Source organism: Canis lupus, chromosome 21 (genome assembly GCF_003254725.2).
Source record: "Canis lupus dingo isolate Sandy chromosome 21, ASM325472v2, whole genome shotgun sequence".
NCBI lineage: Eukaryota > Metazoa > Chordata > Mammalia > Carnivora > Canidae > Canis > Canis lupus.
Genome location: NC_064263.1, coordinates 23,697,771 through 23,723,301, shown reverse-complemented (window position 1 = coordinate 23,723,301; position 25,531 = coordinate 23,697,771). Strand labels below are relative to the sequence as shown.

At 38.3% G+C, this 25,531-nt stretch overlaps 1 protein-coding gene across 1 annotated transcript; it reads left to right on the top strand.

The window, feature by feature from the left end:
• Positions 1-34: 34 nt before the first annotated feature.
• On the top strand, positions 35-25,444 carry SPCS2 (signal peptidase complex subunit 2). Its single transcript, XM_025459005.3, has 5 exons — positions 35-193; positions 14,627-14,710; positions 15,444-15,604; positions 17,393-17,527; positions 24,670-25,444. Exons 1-5 carry the CDS (start codon positions 80-82, stop codon positions 24,854-24,856), a joined length of 681 nt encoding a protein of 226 aa, XP_025314790.1. The 5' UTR covers positions 35-79; the 3' UTR covers positions 24,857-25,444.
• Positions 25,445-25,531: the final 87 nt, after the last annotated feature.

Genomic DNA, 25,531 nt, shown 5'->3' with positions numbered 1-25,531 from the left:
GGGCGGAGCGTCACGCCGTCGGCCTCAGCCAATCGGCTTCGGACAAGTAGGAGGGGAGGGAGACGCAGAGACAGACAAGATGGCGGCGGCGTCTGCACAGGGCGGGAGAACTGGTGGTGGCGGAGGCAGTAGTGGGCCCGGCGGTGGTCCTACCTGCGGGTCCGGCAGTGGCCGCAGCGGCTTGTTGGACAAGGTGAGGAGCCTGTTCTTGGGGACAGCCGAAACCTGGGGAGGCCCGGGAGGCGGCGAGCCCACCTTCCCATCCCCGCCCCCCTTTTCTTCCGTGGCTTCTCGGCGGGTAGTCCTCGTCTGGCCCACCTTCAGAACCCTACCGGCGCTTGTAGCCCGATGTCTCCACACCTCCAACTCCAGCCCTCTCTTCATCAGGCCTTCTTTCCTTCTTGGAAGTGTGCCTGGTCCTTAACGCTAGCCACCACAGCTTCTTAGGTTGATTTGATTATTCCTACGTTTCAATGCAGCCGACACTTTTCTTCGGAGGTGCTGTGGGACCACAGTTGATGTGCCCATTTCACTGACGGGGAAAACTGAAGCCTGAAGGAATGAACGCAGCTATTCGAAGTCAGTAGTCCCCAAACTCTCCTCTACGACCACCACACTTGGGCGCTGCTACAGATTTCAAGTGCTCACTGGCCTTTTGCTTACTGAAGTTTGTAGGCGTTTTATTGCGATACTCAAAATACTGAATTTACTTGAGTATTTACTTACCTTATTGGGCTGACTGGAAGCCTCTAAGATTTTTTTTCCCTCGTCGTCTTCGCCCCCCCCCCCCCTTTTACCCCTCTGCCTGCTACCGAGGGCAGTAAGTGACACGAATTCATGAGCTTGTTGCCTTCTCTGGGTTGGCTCTTTGCCTCTCCACCATCCGTTCTTTTTTTTTTTAAACTGAGGTGCTATCAATAGGGCTTAAAGGAAAAGAAAAAACAGAAAAGTGTGCTCCTCGGTTGGCCCATCTTGCCCTTTGCGGAGCATCCTGGAAGAAACAGTTGCATGGAGATGTAGGTCCTAGTACTGGTTTTGCCTCTGATTTAGCTGTGTGACCTTGAAATACACTTGTTCTCCCTTTGTTGCCTCATTTGTAAAATGAGGGACTTAGCTTAAAGTTCCCTTAGTCCCTTCCAGTTCTCTCATTGTAGGAGTTTGAGGAGAAACGTTGCATGGGGCCTTTAATATAGTAAATAGGATTTTTTTTTGCTGTAATGGAAAGCAGCTTTCAGACATCCTTGTGCCTAACACATGGTAGATGCCTAAGAAAGAAATAGGTGAACATATAGAGGGGTTCAGATCCAGGTCTTTTTGCCTCTATTTTTGGGTGTCATTGGTTTTGAATGGCATGGTTCACACTCTTTAACTATCTTAAAGAGAGGGAACATAACACGTTCTGAGGATTGGAATGGTAAATTGCTCCAAGACACATGAGAGTATTGGGAATTGATGTTCATTTTCATACACAAATCCTGCCTTTCTGCTGATGAGCATCTCACAGCCTGTGCTCATCCTGTTCCATTCACTGTTCTTGCTGTTCCCTCAGTTTGGATCGTCACCAGCAAACATTAAGTATGGACATTTTTTTAAAAAATATTTTATTTATTCATGAGAGACACACACACACACACACACAGAGAGAGAGAGAGAGAGAGGCAGAGGGAGAAGCAGGCTCCATGCAGGGAGCCTGACATGGGACTCGATCCCTGATCTCCAGGATCAGGCCCTGGGCTGAAGGCTGTGCTAAACCGCTTGAGCCACCCTGGCTGCCCAAGCATGGGCATTCTATCCTAAAGAGTATATGGCATCATTGTGTTACTGAAAGAACCTGGATTTGAGGACCATAAGATTTAGGCTTTGCTATTTTCAAACTCTGTGAAGAGTGGCAGGTCAGTTAACCATACTAAGCTTACATTCTTCATCTGAAAGAGCATCGTTTTTGGGGAGAATTAAATGATATACATGAATGATCGCTGTAACCTATAGTGTCTAATATACGTATGTAGTGGCAGAGGAAGAAAACCAAGAATCCCAACTGTGAGAAAGTACTCAGTTTAGCTGATTATAGGACAATAGTAAAAGTATTTGGTGTATTCAGATGTGTGCTTTTTACAGAAATTGAAATGAGAGAGAGAGTGATCACTGAGCTCTAACTGATAAGGGAGTGAGTGCCCCATGGGAAGACCTCATGTCTGAGGATGGAGCTGGGACCTTGTTTTGGGAGAGAAGGGCAGCATACTAGGTAAGAATGTCCTTGAGCAGATCGTGCCTGATATTTCAGGTAGTGAGTTGACTGGACTGTTCTCTAAGAGACTTGTAGTGACATGAAGATAGAATCGGATTGAAGAGAGCATGGATTGCTTGGAGTAATCCAAGCTGTTGAAAAATTTTGAGACTATGTAAAGTGGTTTTCAGAAAATTAGATTTAGAAATTAAAAGCTTTCTAACAAGGCCTTATACCATACAAGTGTATAGGGCTTATTATAAAAAGAAAAACGTTTGAATTCTAGTATAGCTTGTTAAAAGCCACATGGCCTTGGATAGGTTACATTGTATTACTGAACTTAAATTTACTTATATAAATAATGTGGATTCCCATAATGTATTATGGGCTTGTAAATATTAAATTGTACAGTATTGGTTAAGTGTTCTTTGTGAACAGCTATAAAAAAAAATGACCAGATGATGAGAACCCCAATTTGAGTATCAGCAATAGATAAAGGCTTCACAAAGGAGCATTTGACAGAATTAACCAAGCAGTGAGGGCCATAGAGGATAGAAAATATGATCTGCTTAGCTGCTTTTTCTCGGAAAACTTCATTTCAGCTTTACATCGAGTTATCCTCCTCTGAATTCTCTAGCATTTATTGCACATGGGAATTAAACTGTCACTTAATATGACATACTATCTTATTTTTTTCTACCAGTTTGTATTTGTCCAGTTTCCCATGAAAGATCCTTATAGTTCTCTGAGGAAAACAACACAGAATAAGTACTTGCAGCATTAAATTTAGCAGAGAAAAAACTCTCAGATCTGCCCTGTCAGTCTTCAGAAATTGCCTTAGAGAATGGTGCCTCTAATTGTCTGAAAACTGAAGGTACTGTGGAAGAGAAGATGGGGAAAATGTTATTCTCAGTGGAGTAGGATCTGAATGAATAGAGCAGCTTTTGCTCTGTGGGAGTGAGAGGCTGTTACCTTTAAATTTCTTAAATTTTATTTGTCTTGATTTTTTTTTTTTTTGGAGGGTTTTTATTTCCTGCACCAGTAGTTTCACTTGCCATGAAGAAATATAATAAAGAGAGATATAAGTGTGCTTCAACGTGCTTCTAGCTTTCCCTAAGCAGATGTGAATGTCTGCTCCTGTGAAACTGACTTGGGGAACAAAGCAATTCTAGTTTCCTGATCTTAAAAATAGGTATGCAAATGTAATCTTCCAGCCTCCATCACAGAATAACTTAGATCATTGCAGTAAGTTATTTTGCCCAAAATACATCAAAGTATTTTGTTCTGCATAGCAGGCTATAAAGAAAAATTACTTGCTTAATTGTTTTATTTTTATTTTTTTAAGATATCTATTTATTCATTCATTCATTCATTCATTCATTCATTCATTCATGAGAGGCACACAGAGACAGAGAGAGGCAGAGACACAGGCAGAGGGAGAAGCAGGCTCCATGCAGGGAGCATGACGTGGGACTCGATCCTGGGTCTCCAGGATCATGCCCTGGGCTGAAGGCGGCACTAAACCGCCGCTGAGCCACAGGGGCTGCCCTGCTTAATTGTTTTAGCGATTAAATTGACATGTGGTATTAAACCATGCTTTCCAGAACTATATCCAGGTCCTTTTAACCTTGTACATGGATTTCTGTCTCCTGGCTGGATTTGTTTAGGCTATTAAAATTGTTTTGGCTATGAAAATGTGGTATTAAACTGTTTTTTAAAAGCTCTATTCAGACCCTTTTAACTTCATACCTGTTTAACTTCATTTCTGTCTCCTAGTTCATGATTGTAAAGCAGAGCTTTTGTATCTTAGTAGTTGAGAACACAGGCTCTGGAGCTAGCCTGTCTGGCTTTGAATCCTGGCTCTCCCATTTAGCAGATACGTATTCTTAGGCAAGTTAATAAATTTCTTTGTATCTTGATTTCCTCATCTGTAGAGTGGGAATAATAATATTTACCTTAAAAGGTGTGTGGCACTATGTCTAACACATAGTACTTAATAAAATATATATAGCTACTACGAACTAGCTAGTTATTGTGGACTTCAGCTTCCTCAGATACATATTTTTTTCCTAACATCGTATAAAGATACCAGACTCCATTGGGGCTTTAGTTAAAAATACAAATTACTGGACCTCATCCCAGACCTGAATCAGATTCTCGAGGTGGGACCTGGACAGCTTCATGTTTTTACACATAGCTATTTATTTCTTCCTCTACATTTTAACAGTTACTTCCAGGTTGAGAACTATCTTAGATTACTTTTTAAATCCCTTCTGGTTCTGACATATTAAAGGTTTTTTAGTTTGTTTTTGTTGGTTTGTAACCGTTCTGTTTAATCAATAGTGGTTTCTCTAAAATCTAATGAAGAGATTTTGAAATTTGTCTGTTCCAGCATCCTCATTGTATAGACATGGACAGAGTTGAAGAGGGGGAGATGAAGCAACTTGCCCAAGATGAGACATTGAGTTAGTTACACTTCCAGAACCTGGCACTTCCCAGTTCTTAATCCAGTGCTTTTATTGTACTTAGTACATTGACTCTCATACTGGAGCAGGCCTTGTGCTGGCTACTGCAGTAGTGGAAAAAGCATTTGTTTTGAGGTTGGAAGACCTAGGTTCAAGCCTTGTCTTTGTCCCCCATCAACCGTGTGTCCTTAGGTATTAAAAATTGTTTTGGCTATGAATCTCCTTTGGTCTCTTCAGTGGTAGCTTGCGTAAGATATTGTATGCCTAAACCCTAACCCACCTCTGACAAAGACGATGAACGGTTTTATAGCATTGCTGTAGTTGGTGTGTATGTGTGTGTGTTTAAGGAAACAAGATACTGGCTTTTTAACATTGTTTTGCAAACTAAACTTTAATGACATCTCAAAACTCATTATTTTTTACTTCAAAATTTAAAAATCTTGTGTCAAAGGACACTATTAAGAAAGTGAAAAGATAGTCCATAGAATGAGAGAAAATATTTGCAAATCATATTTCTGATAAGTGTCTAGTATCTAGACTATATAATTTTAACCCAATAATAAAGAGACTAACTTAAAAAAAATTTTTTTAAAGTAGAGTCTATACCCAGTGTGGAGCCCAATGTGGAACTTGAACTCATGACCCTGAGATTAAGACTTAAGCTGAGATCAAGAGTTGGACGCTTAACCAACTGAGCCACCCCGGTTCCCCAAGACAAACTAATTTTTTTTTTTTTTTAAGATTGTATTTATTTATACATGAGAGAGAGAGAGAGAGAGAGAGAGGCACAGACACAGGCAGAGGGAGAAGCAGGCTCCATGCAGGGAGCCTAACGTGGAACTCGATCCCAGGTCTCCAGGATCACGCCCTGGGCTGATGGCAGTGCTAAACCACTGAGCCACCCAGGCTGTCCACAAACTAATTTTTAAAAAAGTAAAGGATTTGAATGATATTTTTCCATATGAAGATATACAGATGACCAATAAACACATGAAAAGATGCTCAGCATCATTTGTCATTAGAAAAATGCAAATCAGGGATCCCTGGGTGGCGCAGCGGTTTGGCGCCTGCCTTTGGCCCAGGGCGCGATCCTGGAGACCCGGGATCGAATCCCACATCAGGCTCCCGGTGCATGGAGCCTGCTTCTCCCTCTGCCTGTGTCTCTGCCTCTCTCTCTCTGTCTCTCTGTGACTATCACAAATAAATAAAAATTAAAAAAAAAAAAAAAAAAAGAAAAAGAAAAATGCAAATCAAAACCACAGTGAGATACTACTGAGATGCCTATAATAATAATTTTTAAAAGAAAAGAAAAAAATAACCATTGTTGATGAGGATGTGGAGAAATTGGAACTCACCTATGTTTCTGTACCATAATGTAAAATGAATGCAGCCACCTTGAAAAACATTGTATCAGTTCCTCAGAAAGTTAAATATAGAATTACCATATGACTTAGCATATTTCACTCCTTGGTATACACACAAGAGAATTGAAAATGTATGTCTATACATAAAAATTTGTACACAAACGATCATAGCAGCATTATTCACGGTAACCAAAAGGTAGAAGCAACAAGTGCCCAGAAAGTAGATTAGTGGTTACTGGAAGCAGGGGATAGGGAATGACTACTTATGGTTATGGGGTTTGTTTTTAGAGTAATGAAAATATTCTAGAATTAATGGTGATAGTTATACAACAGAAGTATAGTAAAAACCATTGCATTGTCCATTTTTAAACAGTAAGTTTTATGGTATGTGAATTATATCTCGGTTTTAAAAACTGAATTCTTTTTGTCTTTACAATGTTTATGGAGTAACTTCTAAAGTTCCAAGTTATTATTTTTTTAACCAGTCATTCACAATTACGTAACACAGTCCTATCACAGATGTTAACAATCTCCATCTGCCCAGGTCCCTTTTTTTTTTTAGCTGTTGCACCATTTCTCTGCTCTGATCTCTGTTTTGTCAAATTTCAGTAATAGTTTTTTGTATTATTTGAACTTTGAATAGTAGTTGACTCACTGATAACTTCTTTCTTAAATGTGTGTTTTTTTTTTTTAAGATTATATTTTTTCATGAGAGACACGGAGAAGAGGCAGAGACATAGGCAGAGGGAAAAGCAGGCTCCACGCAGGGAGCTCGGTGTGGGACTCGATCCCAGGAACACGCCGTGGGCCAAAGGCAGGCACTAAACCGCCAAGCCACCAAGGGATCCCCTAAATGTGGCTTCTAGAAGATCAGTTGTTCCTAGTTTTCCTCCTTCATTAGCTTCTGTCTTTTGCACTGTTTTGTCTTCTTCCTGACCTGTAAATATTGGCAAGCCCCTCTCCTCTATATACATTCATTCCAAGGAGATACCAGTGTCATGGCTTAAATACCATCTGTGAATTGATGACTTCCATATTTGAATTTTCAAACTGGACCTGTCCTTTGAGCCCCAGACTTTTATGTCCCTGTTGCCTACTTGCCATGTCCACATGAATATCTAATAGGTATACTAGACTTAAGTAGCCAGGACCAGTCTACTTACCTTGTTTCTCTGGTGTTGCCACTAATTTTCATGCTCATAATTAACACATGGTAATTTCTCTGTCAGGTGTCTCATCTACTACTGCTTTTCCTTCTTTGCAGCCTGTATCCTTTTTCTAAATTGGGAGAGACCTTTCAAAGAGACCTAATACACCAGAAAGTGTATTAGTTTTTCTTAGAGCCATACTTAGCTCTTCCTAAATGAGAGCAGGATCCTATTGGCACTGCTCACCTCTGATAGCCTTCATCTCTCTAGTGCAAATTGAATCTTTTGAGTCTTACTGCCCTTTATTAAGCGAAGGAACTTTATGAAGCAATTCATTGAGGTCTTTATCACCGCATAACTTCTATTTTCGCTTTTATTAAAATAAAAGTAGAAGTGTTCATGCTGTTATTCCATACTCAAGACAATTTTGTGTTTTGGACATGTCCTTAATGACCAAGGATTTTGTCCTTTTTTTTTTTGCCTTTAAGGCCAGAAGATGCATGGGGAACAGGAAAAGCCTGTAAACCCTCAATCAAGTCAGAAAATGCCTTCCTGCACTATATATATATATATGCTCAAGACCTGGATCGTGTTTGATACCCTTCTGAAGTCCTTAGGAGGTAGTGTTCTTAATGCCATATCTGCAGTGAAATGTCTTTGTAGAACCTTTTATTATTCAAATTTGCAGCAGAATGAGCCTTTGTAATGTTCTGTCAAAGCCATCTAATGCTTATTTTCTATGAACTGGTTAGCCATCTAGATCTGGCAACAGGTATATGGTGGTCCAATAGAGTTTTATCTCTTTAAGTTGGTACTGACGGAGAAGTGATCTCCTTAAACTAGGACTTACTCAGCTGTATTTTCAGTTAAATTGCAGTTGGTTTTAAAGGGAGGGAAATGGAAAATTCAGATATATTCTGTGGGTTTCGTTGGCATATTCAAGATTAAATCTTTTTAAGATTTCTTTATGTTATGTAACTATAACTTATTAGATAAGAATCAGGATACTTCATGTAGCTGTCACTTCAGGGATTTGTGTCTTTTTCTTTTGTTTTTGGGGGTAACCAATAACTCCTTTCCTTATGCTTTTGGAAAGTGATGTGGAATAGTGAGAAAGAGAATGGGTTTTGAAATCATGAAAACTCAGTTGAGTCCTGGCTTTACCGCTTCCTGGCTGTCACCTTATGCAAATTTCTTAAACCCTAAGCGTTATCTGTAAAAGGAAGATATTAGTCAGTTTGAGCTGCTTTATCAAAAATACCCTAGGTTGGGTAGCTTAAACAACTGAAATTTATTTCTCATGGTTCTGGAGGCTGGGAAGTCCAAGATCAGGGTGCCAGCAAGGCTGGGTTCTGGTAATGGCCTTTCTACTGCTTGTGGACAGTCTTCTTTACTCACATGGTAGGAAGCAGAAAGAGTGGAAGCAAGCTCTCTTGTTTTTTTTTAAGGGCACTATTCTATCTCATGCAGGCTCTACCCTCATGACCTAATTTCTTCCCAAAGGCCAACCTCTTAATATTATCACATTGAAATTAGAATTTCAACATCTGAACTTTAGGGTAAATGTAAATATTTGTCCATAACAGGTGGTAATTTTTCTTAATGGGGTTATCATAAGAATTAAAAGAGATGATGTATATAAAATATTTAGTTCAATACATAGGACACATTATGTACTCAGTAAGTATACCTATGGTTATACCTCCCTTAAATTCTGTGGATAAGAACTAAGTGAGATTATTTTGCCTTATATGCATCTGTTAAGTTTAAACTGAAAGTTGACATTTTAGAAATCTTTTCCTTCTCTTTTTTTCTTTATAAGAGTTTATACATCTTTTCAGTAAGTAGCTGTTGACACTATGTTATTCCCTGATCTGAGGAACATAAAAATATATGTAGTTCCTGTTACTGAGGGAGATGTTATATAAATCCAGCTAACCATGATACAGTATATTAGTTTTACATAATTAATAGCAACAATGGTAGGTAATTTTTAATAAGTACTTGTATACCAGGCATTTTGCTGTGTTTTATAATTACGGTAATTAAGCCTCATACTAACGTGTGAAATAGATATTTTTATCATCTTCATTTTACAATTGAGCAAAGACTGTAGTAAGATTAAATTATTTGCCCAAAATCATACATAAAATGGAAAAGTGAGAATTAAAACAGTAGTCTGACTCCAAAGCTGTAGCTTTTAACCACTATAATTGTGCTACTTTGCATAAGGGCCACAAACAAAATCTGCCTTGGGGTTGAGTTCAGAGATTAATAAGGCAAGTTAAAAATAAGTTTCTATCACTGAAGAAGGGACAATTTTATGGTGAACCATGTATTTTGTAAGTTAGCCCTAAGTAATTTTGTTGCCTGTCACACACTGGCTGTGTGACACTTAATATCCCTGAACGCTAGTTTTTTAATCTGGAGGGCATTGGTTTCAAGACAGAGGATCTGCTTAGAGTCTAGCAGTGGTACTAGCAGTTTAACAGTGGATGAGAATTGACCTGTGTAAGGGACATCATCTTGAAATTTTAGATACACAACATAAAGAACTTTGTGTAACTTTGTCTAGAAGGGAAAAAGCATTGTATGAAGGATCAGGAATCAGAATGGCTTTAGGAATCCCATAAACCATTGAGACAATGGAATAAACTTTAAAATTTTTGAAGAGAACTTGTTTCTCTTAAGTGTGAAGGTAGAATAAAAAGACATTTTCAGATGTGTAGTCTCAAAATTTATTTCCCATGTGCATTCTTCAAGGAAGCCACTGGAGGATATGTTCACCAGATCAAGGGAATAGTAAACCACGAAAGGAGAAACATGGTTATCGAAAGGAGAAACATGTTTATCTAAGAAAAGGAAGTCCAGCCCACGAGGAGGTTAAGGGAAATAGTAAATGGTAAAAGGAGATTCTAAAGTGATAGCTATACAGCAGCCCTGGAAAGCAGTCCACCCAGATCAAAGCAGGTCAGGAGGCTCCAAGACCCAACTTCTCTAAAAAGATGAAATTCACAGAATGCGGAATACTTTTGCACATATTGAGAAGAGACTTAAACAATTGAGAGAATTCGAAACTACATTGGTGATAAATAATTGATTTAAAACAATAACCAAAATGACAGTAGCTCCAAGGAAAACAAAAAGCTATCAGGAAAGAAAAAGTAATCCTGGTGTACTATATAACTCATCTGTGAATAGCATTTATAGTCATAATATACAGTTCAAATAATGATCTAGCCAAAAGTTAAGCTCTTATATAAGACCAAATCACTAGTACTCTGCTATGACTGTATTAAAAAGATGGTGGTGGAAAAGCTGGAAAAATTGATATTTGTGTTGCAAGGGATGAAATGGCTCAATTTCCTCTTTCATGGTGAAAAGTCAATAGATTTAATGCCACAAACTGAAAAATTTTAAAATAATATAAACATGTTTTATAGAGATGAATATATTTTAAAAATCAAAAGGAGTGTCTCTGCAGAATGATATTGACAGTAGCAATGGTCTTAAAGTCAGTACCAGTGATTGTTGCTTGGGCCCAGTATGTATGTATCTATGATATGCAGGAGGGAATGTGGGAAAGAGGAACTGAGGAAGTTCTGCGAGGAACTGAGGAAGTTCTGCTAGGAACTTCTAGCAGAAGTTACCCCATCTGCTAGATCTTAATTGGCAGTATTGCTGGTATCAGCGATCCCGAGACTCCTTTTTCAGTGATTTATTAGAAGGAATCACAGGATTCGGTACATAGTTATATTCGACTCAGTGTGTAGTTGTACTTTACTTCAGCAAAGGGAAAAGGTGTATAGAATGGAAGTCTGGAGGAAACCAAGTGCAAGATTCCAAGAGTCTTCTCCCAGTAGAGTCCAGAAGCTGTGCTTAATTCAACTCTGGCAACAGTGATCTGGCAGTGACAGTACCTGTGGAGTGTTGTCTGCCGAGGAAGCTCATTAGAAACCCAATGCCCAGGTTTTTGTTTTTTTTTACTGGGGGTCGATTAAGTATGCGGCCTCTGTCTAGCCTGTGCCAAAATTCCAGACTCCTAGAAAGGAAACTGATGTTTATCATAAACTATATTATTTACACAAACAGTTTAAGCACAGCGAGCCACTCATCACTTAGGGAAAGTTTTAGATCAGTGTAAGCGACTGTTTACCAGACAACTTTCCAATACCAGCCTTTCTAGCAGGCCTTTCTAAGGATATCAGTCTCAGGCCTATATTACCTCTTTTCTGCACTGAGCCTTTTTTCATAATTTATCCTGTGAGGTCCCACATAAAAGAAACCAACTTTGCTTTGCCTTTTTATTACAAAAGGAAAGCAATTTGCATTTATAGTTGAGGAAGGTAAGAGTGAGAGAAAAGTTTCTAAAATGCCCTGAGTAGCATTAGAGAGAAAATGAATGAGTAGCATACATTTTAGTTGATGAGCAGTTTTGGGAATGACAAAATAAATCAGAAAAATAAGTACCTAATGGCTACCCTCCTTCCCTTTTTTAGATGTCTCTGTACTACAACAGAGATACTGTCTTCTCTGAAATAAAGGTTTTTTCATGCACCCAAAATAGATTATACTCCCATCTCTTCAGAAATCATATTATAGGGACACCTGGGTGGCTCAGTTGTTGAGCGTCTGCCTTTGGCTCAGGGCGTAATCCCAGGGTCCTGGGATTGAGTTCCACATCGGGATCACTGCAGGAAGCCTGCTTCTCCTTCTGCCTATCTCTGCCTCTCTGTGTCTCTCATGAATAAATAAAATCTTTTTTAAAAAAAATCATATTATAAACTTTCTTTGTGATTCAGTAGAAACGTTCCTGTGCCACTTACTGAATATTACTTGTAGGTACCAGGCTGAGGAGGTGGAGCTAGGGCCATTTCAGCACGTGCTGTAATCATTGCTTCTATGTTTTATCCCCTGAAATTGCCGAGGAATTACCCTCTGAACTGTAACGGCAAGTTTCTTTTCTGCGATGCCCAGCAGGTAATAATGTGAAGCTGAGTGTCTATGAGAATATGATTTTTCTTTTTTGGAATGACTCCAAAATTTTTTAATGACTTCGTTTCACAAATAATTTGAATTGTGAATTCTGGTTGTACAAGTTTCTTTTGCTTGCTGTTATCAAAATGGAATTTACTTAACTAAGTGTAAGTGAGCTATTTAGCTATAAAACCTATTAATTTCTTCTTGGTTCATCTATGTTTTTAAAAATAGGTGCCAAGTTTGATTTGTAGACTGGCAGGCTGTGAGAATCAATATTATAGCACGATTTTCTTATTATAGCTGCCATGAGTAATTTTCTCCAAGAAAATTCTTGTTTTTATGAGACACAAAAGGGAAAAAACTATGACTTTTTAATCACTTGAAGTATGACTGTTGTAGTTCTTTTTTTTTTCACTCAACAAACTTCACAGAACAGTTTTTCTTTTTTGCATAATAGTATATAGTATCACAATTTTTAAAAAGCAAGTTTGATGAATTCTATTTCTATATTTCTTTAATATCTTTTCAATTACTTTTTAGATATTTATTCTGTCTCCTTATTTCTTGTATGCAGTATTTCTCATATTGTGCTCAATCAGAAAGATAAATATGAAGTTCTTTTCTCTTTCAGTAAAATCTGTTCTAAAGCCAAGCAGATTTTGGATTGCCTGCTGGTTTGTAATTTTTATGAAATATGGTATTTGTTCACTATTAAGTGAACAAAAAAATTAAGAATTGAGCCTTATGGTCTATAAAAGACAGGTTTATCAAATTATTTGTTAACACCCTATTCCACTTAAGCTATGTTCATATAATCATTTGCATTTGAAAACATTTTTTACTATATAAAATGCTCATATGTTTACAAAGTTTAAAGGCATTCTTTTTAATCAAAATTTGAAGTGCTTTGAAAAAAATATTTTAAAAGGCATACATTGAGAAGTCAGTCCCATCCAAGTCCCTTGACCTTCTCAAGATATCTCGGTGCACCAGTTTGTTTAACCAGTCCCCTATAGTTGAGTACTTGACTTACTTTTCCTATTAAAAACACTGCTGTGGGATGCCTGGGTGGCTCAGTCAGTTAAGTGTCTACCTTCGGCTTAGGTCATGATTCCAGCGTCCTGGGATCCAGCCCCATATTGGGCTCCTTCCTCTGTGGGGAGCCTGCTTCTCCCTCTGCCTGCCACTCCCCCTGCTTGTGCGCACATGCTCTCTCTCTGACAATAAAATCTTTAAAAAAAAAAAAAAAAAACTGCTGTAGTGAGGAACTTTGAATATTATTTCATGTGTATGAAGATACAGAAAAATTCCCAAAAGTGGAATCCAAGGTGCTAAATTGTCTTAGTATGTGTTGTACCATTTTGAATTATTACCAACAGTGTGTGATACAATCATTTGATTCTAACTAGTACGGTATTGGGGAACCTTTCTAAACCTCTGTAGATGAGAGAAATTGAAGTGGAGTTTGTCCAAAGTCATATAACTACCTGATAATGGGACTTGATTTTTAATTCAAAATGTTGTTTCCAACAGACTACACTAGATTTGCTGTTTTCCTGCAGTTAAGACATGCTGGTAATATATAAACATTGTTAGCTGACAAAGATATATTAAAAGAGACTTTTCTCATTTTGTTAGTGTCTGCAGGTTCATAGATGTAAATTGTCTAAATTTTGTGGTCATAGAATGCAAGGATGAACAAATGGAGTTCTTCCTTGTTCCCACATTTGGGTAAAATGAGGATGGGGTATGTGAGTTCACACTGTAGTCTCTGTAGCCCAGGTAAGTGTTCTGGTTTGGGTCTGGTAGATAAAGCTTTCCAGCATGGAGACTGGCGACATCAAATGAGTACCACCTGACTCTAGAGACCTAGTCTCCTTCATCTTCATTTTTTTAAGTATTTGTCTTTTAGCTGTCCAACATCAGAGGACAAAGAGTAAATGTACATATACTTGAAGATGCTCTTGTTAAGTAAAAATTCAACCAGGTAACCTTTAAAGATTGAATTGGCTTTAATAAGAGATTCATGAATTGGGCAGCATCCCATCTAGCAAGTAGAAGGAGGTTCCAAAAGGCTACAGAAACAGATTTTGAAAGCTAGAGAGGGAGTAGAGATAAAAAAAAAAATTATTAGCAGAGAAGCCATTGTTTTAGACAAGGTTGCCCTAAGAGGACTGGAAGGAGCCTATTAGTAAATTTCCTAATGCTGACCAGGATATTCCTCTGTTGATTGATTAAAGGATATGTTTTGTGGGGGTTGAAACTGCAGTTAGGTTAGGTACTAGATCTTAGTTTCCTGACTCGAGGTCTTAACCTAAGTGACACCATTTTGGGCCTGTGAGGGGGTAGGTGGTGGTTTTTTTAAACACTCTTACGGAAGTAGTTCATTTTACCTTCTGTAAGATGCTATGCTTCTTGATGCACAACTGTTCTGTTTTACAGTGGAAAATTGATGATAAGCCTGTAAAAATTGACAAATGGGATGGATCAGCTGTGAAGAATTCTTTGGATGATTCTGCCAAAAAGGTATTTTCTTGAGGTGGGAGTCTGTTAGCATATATATAGCTTACGGCACATCTGCAGGATCTTTTTCTTCTGTAACTTGGAATGACCATAGTTGTTAGTTTTAGGAATTGAGCCATAAAACAGTTTGGAATACAGTAAATGTGGGGAACATGTATTAAAAATGTTAGCTACCTCAGGCTTCTGTCAAATTCTCTAATTTTTTAATCCAGAAAGCTGGTATTCTGTTGTTTTTGAGGTTAGTTAGCCTAGAGCCAAGAGGGTTGAGGGAATATTGGACATCATTCGTGATTGGTCATCTCTGTTTAAAAAGGGAAGAGGGGCACCTGGATGGCTCACTTGGTTGTGTCTGACTTCTTTGGCTCAGGTCATGATCTCAGGGTTGTGAGATCGAGCCTCATGTTGGGCTCTGCACTGGGCCTGGAGTCTGCTTAAGATTCTCTCTTGCTCTCTGCCCCTCTCCCCCTTTCCTCTTTAAAAGCAGAAAGGGGGAGACTTTTAGCTTCATCCCAGGGAAAAAGTTGAGGATTAAAAAAATGTATGAGCAATTGATGAACTTTTTCTCTGGGACCATTGTGAACAACTTGAGTCTACTTGGACTGATAAATTCCTGATTGGAGAGAGCTATTGGTATTTATATGATTCTTAACATAACTTTTATCATGGAAATTAAGAATAAAAGCAGTTACTAGGAAGGAAGCAATCCTGTAAGCTTGATTCCTGTTCTTTTTACTAGGTACTTCTGGAAAAGTACAAGTATGTGGAGAATTTTGGTCTGATTGACGGTCGCCTCACCATCTGTACCATCTCCTGTTTCTTTGCCATAGTGGCATTGATTTGGGATTATATGCATCCCTTTCCAGAATCTAAGCCTGTTTTGGCTTTGTGTGTCATATCATATCCTTTATTTATGCTCAGGTTTGTTTTCTAGTGACTCTTTATTAAAATCTCTACTGATAATCTTCCCTGCTCCCTACAAAAAACAAACTTTGATTCTGAGGCCTGCTAATGTTAGAATTTAATATTATGAGCTATGGGCATCTATAACCTTAATTAATGATTACCATCGATATTTGAGATTTAATGTGTTTATTTTATCTTTAATTCTATTTAGTTATTAATGTAGCGGTCATTATAATCTGAGTGTGAGTGCCTAATAGCAAAACACACCTTATTGCGAGACCCAGTTCTTATTTCTAGCCTACACATTCCCATTAGACGTGGTCTGCTTCAAGATACTTATTCCAGGATATTGGGGAAGGATCAGATTTTGGAGGTTCAGGTTTCCTTGAAGCTGAAGGGCTGGATTGGGAGGTACTGAGCATGAGATAGAGATGTGGCTTGTATAACATGGAATTAAATCCTATTTTGGAGCTTGAGAACCTGGATTTGAAACCAAGCTGTTTTGTGATCTTGTGATAATAAGCACTTATTGGAAACTGAATGCTGCTCAGTTACAAATATGGGCAATACACAATCAGAATTAAAAAGATTAAGTGAGACATTTTATGTTTGTTATGTAATCTACTCTCAGATTGTTTCCTTTCCCCTCTCCTTCTATGGTAGAATCATGTTTGTTACCTATCCAGCTTAATTTCTCAAAACGCTAAATACAAAGAAATCCTATACTATTACTATAATTATAAAAATTCTGTTTGTAGTAACAGTTTTCTTGTGGTTCTCACCACCTCCTCCCTAAGTCAGTTTGGACATACTGCACTTTTCTTTGTAACTTAAAAAGATACATTGGATGTCTTTTCATGAAGGAATATATAGGATACCTTATTCTCAATAGCCACATAGTATTTTTGAGTGTCTGCTCTGTGCCAGGACTGTACTAATTTAAAACAAATCATTTTGATAGGCAGTTTACTTTTCTTAACGATGGTGTCACTACCTGAAATATTTCTTTTAAACTTTTTTTTTTTTTAAGATTCTATTTATTTATTAATGAGAGAGACACAGAGAAAGAGGCACAGAGACACAGGCAGAGGGAGAAGCATGCTCCATGGAGGGAGCCCGACGCGGGACTCGATCCCAGGTCTCCAAGATCAGGCCCTGGGCCGAAGGTGGCGCTAGACCGCTGAGCCACCCAGGCCACCCACTACCTGAAATATTTCTAAAAGATGTGCTTTGGGGATTTTTCTTTTAACAAGTCATTTAATAAAGCAGGCCCTGATTTAAAATGGTATTATCCAAATTGATCCCAAATCATAGTCCCAGAATTGGCACCTTGACTCCTTGCAGTATGAATTGTCCCAGTATGAATTTTTTCACCATTAAGGCAGTTCCAAAGAATATGCCATAGGTTCTGGAGGCAGTTCCCAAAGGAGTTCCAAACAGGTTTAAACAATGAGGGCAACATTATTACAAATATATAGCCTTCCAAGAGAATTACCATGATGGAATTTCATTTGTTCCATTTGTTTTGCTTTAAAACAAAACATGATCTTGCTTTTTTCATTTAAAATCATGAAATTTTATGTATAATGGTAATGACTTCTCTGTGCTAGACACTAAATGTATATATAAATGTAAGGATAAAAAATAAAATAGCTAAATATTCAGTGTTTTTTGTACCAAGATGAAACTGTCTTCTTTAGGACTATCATTATGAAAGTTTTCATAGCCCTTGCTTGTCAGTTTGTGTTATTTCATGTGTTTTCTCCTTAACTTTATCTGAACCTATTTTGTGATGATGGGGATCCTGACCATTTATACCTCATATAAGGAGAAGAGCATCTTTCTTGTGGCCCACAGGAAAGATCCTACAGGAATGGATCCTGATGATATTTGGCAGCTGTCCTCTAGTCTCAAAAGGTATGACTCTACTCAAATCCGTAAATCCTGATGTTGGATTTTCTCTGGGAGTCCAGTTATTTTCAGCAACAGACTATTTTATGGTGTGCTTACTCCATGCAGATCATAGTGCCAGTCATGTAATATGAAGTAAGGGGTATGAACGGTCTAGGAGGTTTGGGTATGAACGGTCTAGGAGGTTTCTCCTAGCATTGTACTTCTGGGATTGTATTAGCATAGAAGTGTTCTGAGGATAAACTGTGGGAGAAAGAACTTTGGTGGAAGGATGATGAAGAATGCCTATCTTTCCCTGTGGCCAATAAATAGAGCCAATTAGAGTACAGAGCTGTGAAGGCCAAAGGTGTAAAGTGAGTTATGATTGAAGAACCCCATTAATCTTCTATGTTTTCTGTGACCTTGACTACAGTCTGTAATTAGGAAATTTTGCAGCAGTGCACTCGGCAACTCAGAGAAACACATTTCAGTGTTCTGACCAGCCGTAGGTATAACTTCATGCAGGTGACACCTGAGGTCTTTTTAGGTATCCAGAGTTAGGTTTAAATTCCAGCTCATCGCTTTCTAGCAGTATGGTTTTTCTGTATATCATGTAAACTATTTGAGCTTTAGTCAAAACTGAATTAAAAATGACTCACAGGGTTGTTGGGAAGATGCCAGCTGGTATATGTACCAAGTATAAAAATATCAAACGTCTGTGGAGCATAACAATATACTGGGTATTGTGCAAAGTACATTATCTCATTTAAACCTTAGAACAACCCATTTTATAGATAAGAACACAGACCCAAAAGGTTTAATTAATTCTTCCAGGGCCCTAGAACCCTAAAGTGTAGGTATTCCAGTTCATATCTGAGCCCAGACCTCATGCTCTTAGTCACTATCCTAAAAACACATGGGACAGGTCCTAGCACATAGTAGGCTCTTAAATTACAAGTACAGTTATTCACATATACGAAGGTAAGTACAGCATCAACGCCAAACAGCCTCTTCTCATTACCAACTTGTGGTAATGCCTATGAAGAAGAGCAGAATGTCATTCTGGTGTTCCAGCTGCATTCTCCTGGAAGAGCTCCCAGCCACCTTTTGACCTCAACCATCATAAATCTATACCTTGTGGCAAACCCCTAAAACAGAATTGCAGAATTCTAGACCCTAGCAACATCTTGATTTCATCATTTTCATGCATATATTCCATTTGATTCATACATTCCATTTCATTCATACGTACGTTCATATACACAGTGTGTTTTTTTTAAGATTTTATTTGCGAGAGAGCAGAATGAGAGAGAATATGAGCTAGGAGGAGGAACTGAGGGAGAAAGAGAAGCAGACTCCCCGCTGAGCAGGGAGCCCAACCATGGGGTCTAAGTTGAAGGCAGATGCTTAACCGACTGAACCACCTCGACACCCCTACACAGTATATTTCTTTTTAACAACTTTATTATGATATAGTTCATATACCATACAGTTCATACATTTAAAGTATACAGGTCAGTGGTTTCTAGTGTGTTTACAGATATTGCAACAATTACCATAGCCAACTTTAGAACATTTTTGTCATCTCAAAAAGAAACCCTGTGCCCTTTAGCTGTCTTCTCCCTGTCCACCACCCCTCCCTGCCCCATTCCCTCAGCGTTAAGTCACCACTGATGTACTTTCCATCTCTATAGATTTCTTTGTTCTAGATGTTTCATGTGAATGGAATCATAGAATATATGGTCTTTTGTGATTGGCTTCCTTCACTTAGCATAATGTTTCCAAGGCTCATCCATGGTGTGGCATGTATCAATATTTCATTTCTTTTATGCCAAATATTCCATTACATGGCTATACCACATTTTGTTTGTCCATTTATTGATGGACATTTGAGTCATTTCCACCTTTTGGCTATGGTGAATAATGTTGCTATAAACAGTCACAAATTTTTGAGCGGACATACGCTTTCATTTCTCAGGTAATGTACCTAGGAGAGGAATTGCTGGGTTATATGGTAACTTTTTTTTTTTTTTTAAGATTTATTTAATTTAGAGAGAGTGCACAAGTCGGGGAAGGGACAGAGGGAGAAAGAATCTCAAGCAGACTCTTCACTGAGTGCAGAGCCTGACTCGGGGTTCCATTTCACAATCCTCAGATAAAGGCCAGAGCTGAAATCAAGAGTCAGGTGCTTAACTGACTGAGCCACCCAGGCATCCCGTATGGTAACTCTTTAATTGGTAACTTTTTTTTTTTTTTAAGATTTTATTTATTTATTCATGATAGACATAGAGAGAGAGAGAGAGGCAGAGACACAGGCAGAGAGAAGCAGGCTCCATTCAAAGAGCCTGATGCGGGACTCAATCCCAGGACCCCAGGATCGCTCCCTGGGCCAAAGGCAGGCACCAAACCGCTGAGCCACCCAGGGATCCCCCAACTGGTAACTCTTTAATTGCTTAAAGAATTGCCAGACTGTTTTCCTAAGCAACTGCACCATTTTCAGCCCCACTAGCAGTGTACAAGGGTTCTGATTTTTCCTCATTCTCGCTGATTTTTTTTTACCAGCTGCCACATTATTGTTTCCTGTGGCAAAGAAATATGCCATCTCTGTTCCTTCTCATTGCCATTAAATACAGATGCACTTCTCTTTCCTTGAAGATAGCTCCTGGCTCATTGGCACTGTCTTTAACATAGCTCCTTTCATTATCCAAATAGATAATGGATTCCAGTTCTCTGGCCTCTCCTCTGATCATTTTGTTTTCTACCATAAATTTGTTTCTACCAATACATAGATCCTGGACATATTCTAGACTTTGCTGATCTGGTAACTAATTACCTTCAATAATTTCAGTTGAGTATCTCACTCTCTGACCATTGATTGCTTCTTTTTTTGGTTCTCTTGTCCCAGTGGTCTTCAGCCCCAAAGGCATCTCTGATCCATTGAGCAGGTTTTCATTGCCCCTTTTCTCCTACATTGTCTCACTTCATTACCCAACTTAGATTCTGTGGCATTTTAATAGTCTAGTTACTTTCCCTGTCCTAGAGCATCTTTCATACCTCCTCCTTTATTCTCAAACCTACCTTTCTCTCCCATCTTTACTCTCAGCTTCTTTTGTTGCAGAGATGATTGAAGCAGTCAGAAAGTCTCCTATCATTTGCCTGCTTGCAATGCTCATCAGACTTGTTTCTTCCTGAGTTCCTATCTATAGCCTCTTGTCTATTTGTCTACTAGATTCTCTCCCTTCTCATTTACTTAATGTTTCCCTCTCTGCTGGATCATTCCTTGTGGCATACAAACATGCTGTCATTTCTCCCAACTAAAATTTTTGTTCCTCTTATTCTCCTCACATGGTCTTATTTTTCTGCTCCCCTTTTCTTCTCTCACTGTCTCTTGGATCTACTTGTCTTTATTTCTCTTCTCATCTTACTCAACCAGCATTTGATAGTGGACCACTCCTTGTTTTACTTGGTTTTTTAAAACTAGGTTTCTAGGATACTGTAATCTTCTCATTTTCTTCTTACATTAATGTCTGCTTTTTTAGGCTCCTTTGTGATTCCTCATTGTTTAAAGAATAGCTCTAAATTTGAAATGCTGGGCAGTCCTGGTAGCCCAGCAGTTTGGCGCCTGCTTTTGTCCCAGGGAGCGATCCTGGAGTCCTGGGATTGAGTCCCGCATCAGGCTCCCTGCATGGAGCCTGCTTCTCCCTCTGCCTGTGTCTCTGCCTCTCACTCTCTCTGTGTCTGTCATGAATAAATAAATAAAATCTTTAAAATAAATAAATAAATAAACAAACAAACAAACTTGAGATGCCACTGGTGCTTGTTCCTAGCACCTCTTCTCTATCTGTATTCCATTGCTAGGTGTAATCTTGAATTTAGAATTTCACGACTTCAAATACCATCTATATGATAAAGATCTCTGAATCAGTATTTTCATCCTAGACCTCTGTCCTGAACTCCCAGATATATTCCAGTTTTCTATTTGACATCAGATCATAATAAGCATTTCAAAACCTAACTGCTGTGCCTCATCCAAACCTGTATTCCTGCCCCCGTCCCCGCCCCCATTTTTCTCTATCTCAGTTATGGCACTTCTATCCTAGTTACTCAGGCCAGAACTCAATCATTTTGACTGCTCTCTCAGTCCTTCCAATAGTCTGTCAGCAAATCTTGTCAGCTCTGCCTTCTAAATATATCAGTCTGACCATTTCTCATCTCTTCTGCTACCTCATCTCTCAATTAGGTGACTGTAATAATGTCCTCATAGACCTTCACAGCTGCTCTCTCTGCTCATAGTCTATTTTCAGCATAGCAGGCAAAGTGATCTTTTTAAAACAGAAGGCAGATCAACTCAATCTGCTCCAAACCCTGTTACTCTGAGAAAAATCTAATTCCTCTGTTCTCTGTACTTCACACACATAATACACACCCCTTATCTCCCGTGCCTCTCCTCCTCTCTCATACCATTCTGTTATTCATATTCCAGGCGTATTCTTGCTCTGGGGCCATTGCATTTGCTGTGAACTCTGCTTGGATTTTTTTTTTTTTTCCAGATAGCTTGTTCTTCTCTTCTTTAGGGCTCTGCTCAAATACCTGCTTATTAATAAAGCCTTTCCTGCCTACTGTATTTAAAACATCCTATGTTTTATCATAATGTTGGTTCTTTCATACACACTGACGTAAAAATCCCAAAAGGCAGAGTTTTGTCTCTTATGTTCACTGCTATATATCTTTAGCATCTGAAAGTGCCTGACATGTATAGCTGAGACTGAATAAATATTATATAATTATTATACAAAAATATTTTTCCTGAAAATATGTTATATAAAATAATTATGTGTTGTATAATTATATAATATGTAAGTTATATAATACATAATGTAAAATAAATATTAATGAGAAATTTCTAAAGTGCATCAGATCATAACTCATCAGATCATGCGCTACCATCCAAACCACGGAACTGCCAGTGGAACTGGGCCTAAAAGTTCCCAGATTACTGTGAAATCAACTAACAGCAGTTTACTGGAGTTTGAGAAAAATTTTGAGGTGTTGAAAGTAGCTTAAGGATTTTCACTCATAGCTATCTGGGTTGGGAATAACTGGCTAGAAAACAGTTTTTTTTTTTTTTTTAAGTATGGTTGACACATGATGTTACATTAATTTCAGGTGTACAGCATAGTGATTTAGCTCTGTAGTTAGCTCGCCACAGGTATAACTACCATTTGTCACCATGCAGTGCTGTTATAGTACATTGACTATACCCCCTATGCTGTGCCTTTTATCCCTGTGACTTACTCATTTCCATAACTGGAAACCTGTATCTCCCACTCCCTTTCACCCATTTTGCCCATCCCCCAGCCACTGGCAATGATCCCTCCCTCTGGCAACTATCAGTTTGTTCTGTGTATTTACAGGTCTGATTCTGCTTTGTGTTTGTTTGTTAATTCCCTTGTTTTGTTTTTTAGATTCTACATGTAAGTGAGATGATATATTTATTTTCTCTGGCTTATTTTAGTTTAGCATAATACCTTCTAGGTCCATCCATGTTGTCTGTCACAAGTGACAAGATCTCTTCCTTTTTTATGACTGTGTAATATTTCGTTGTGGGTGTGTGTGTGTGTGTGTGTGTGTGTATATATATATATATATATATATATATACACACACCACATCTTCTTTATTCATTTATTGATGGACACTTGGGCTGCTTCCATATCTTGGCTATTGTAAATAATGCTGCAGTAAATATAGGGTATCTGTAGCTTTTCAAATTAGTGTTTTCATTTTCTTTGGGTAAATACCCAGTAATGGAATTACTAGATCATATGGTAATTCTATTTTTAATTTTTTGAGGAACTTCCATACTGTTTTCCACAGTGGCTATACCAATTTACATTCCCACCAACAGTTCAGAGTGTTGTTTTTTCCATATCCTTACCAACACTTGTTATTTCTTAGACAATAATTTATTGAGCTACGATTTTTTTGAGCACTGGTTAATAATAGGCACTGTTTTAACAGAAGACAGATAACTCAATCCTCTGCTCCAAACCCAGTCACTCTGAGAAAAATCTAAACTCCTAAGTCCATATTCCTCTGTTCTTTGTACTCCACACACACAATACACACACACCCCTTATTTCCCATGGCTGAAATGTGCCTTTTATCCTTGTGACTTGGGATAGCGACCCTGAAAACTAGGTTTTCAGATAGTTCTTCTGCAGAAACAAAGGCTCTAGCAGTTGCTTCCTATAAAGATACTAACAGCTTGACAATCCACTGAATATGCCCTAATTAAATGGAGACAGAAACAGACATCACGGTCAGGGGGAGGAATATCAGTCTGCTAAAGATTGATTTTATAAACTTTATTGAATGGGCAGAGATAGCAAAGGCCTTCAAGGTACCTTAAGACGTACTTAAGGAATCTCTGGAACTCACATAATAAAAGATATTTCTGGCCTGAAATAAAGGTAGAACCTGGAACTAGATTGATGACAAGGGCTGAGCAACCTAGAATTGGTGAACATCTGTAAAAACAGAAGTTCTTAATTTATTCATGAAAATTTGTGTACCAAGTGCCAAGCTAAGAATAGAAAACAATATGGAATTTTTGTCCTCAAGAATCTCTGAGTTTAGTGAAGAATGTAGATATGCAAACATCATTTCAATAGATAATTTGATTGCACGGGAGCCTAGCATTAGATCTGGCATATGCTAGGTGCTCAGTATTAGCTGATGATTGATGGTGCAGTGTATGACAAACGAGAGTAATCTGATTCAATTTGGGAAGGGTATCCCAGAAGAGTTTATGCCCTAATATTAACAAGTGGGAACTAATCCGGTAGATTGGAGAAAAGTATCGACTAGGAAGACCCCTCTAGCCTAACAAGTGTAAAGTACAGAGGTAAGAGGAGGTGGTCCATAAAACTTAATAATCTATGACAAGGTAGAGGAGGTACACAGTAAGTAAGGCAACATGGCAACACCTATAAATCAGGACTTGTATCTTGAAGGCAATTAGGAACCCCTGGAATTTTTTTTTTTTTTTTTTTTAAGGATACATATGTTTGTTACCTGTATCACCAGTAAGTTCTTCAAAATCACTTGATGCTCTCGTTACTAGTCAAATCTCTATGTTTAGTTTTTGATTTATTATCTTTGCTTAGGTTTGATGACAAATACACTCTGAAGTTGACCTTCATCAGTGGAAGAACAAAGCAGCAGCGAGAGGCCGAGTTCACCAAGTCCATTGCTAAGTTTTTTGACCACAGCGGGACACTGGTCATGGATGCATACGAGCCTGAAATATCCAGGCTCCATGACAGCCTTGCCACAGAAAGAAAAATAAAATAGCCAATTCTAAAAGCAGCCATCTTTGCTGGATCATGCTGAATTTTGGGGTGAGAGAGAAGGAAACAGAACTTAAAATGGATAAAGTAAGATATGTTAAAAATGTCCCTGTTTTGTCCTGAAATTTTAGTCCATTCTGGATAAATAGGATTTTCTAGTTCAGATATGAGAAGTTGTAGCTCTGATATCTAGCTTTAGCCTTGGTCTGCTGATTGCGTTGTTTTGATTTGCTTTTCTGGAAAAGCATTTTTGCTAGCAGCCATACAGACTTCCTCCTTCATACCTAGCAGTACTTTATATCGTAAAACTTTGTGCCATGCAGCATTTGAAGACTCAGTTTTTAAAATAGTTAGCCTGTTGCTGACTTTATTGTGTTAATTCCTATTTCAACAGCTATTTCCCTTAATTCAGGATACAACTTCTTGTGTATGACAGCTTTCCTTCACACACCATTTTTGTGGGTGTGTATATATCTGACTTGGGGAGAATTGGAAAAAAACACAGCTTTTTAATTTGTTTAAAACAGACCTTCTGCCTGTTACATTTTGTGCTCTTAACCAATTAAAGAAGCCAGTGGCATTTTTAATTTTATATTGTGTATGTTTTCCACTAGTATATCTCCATTGATTTGTTTGTGCCCTTTATTAACTGCCATTTTCTAAAATTTTTTTCAATAAA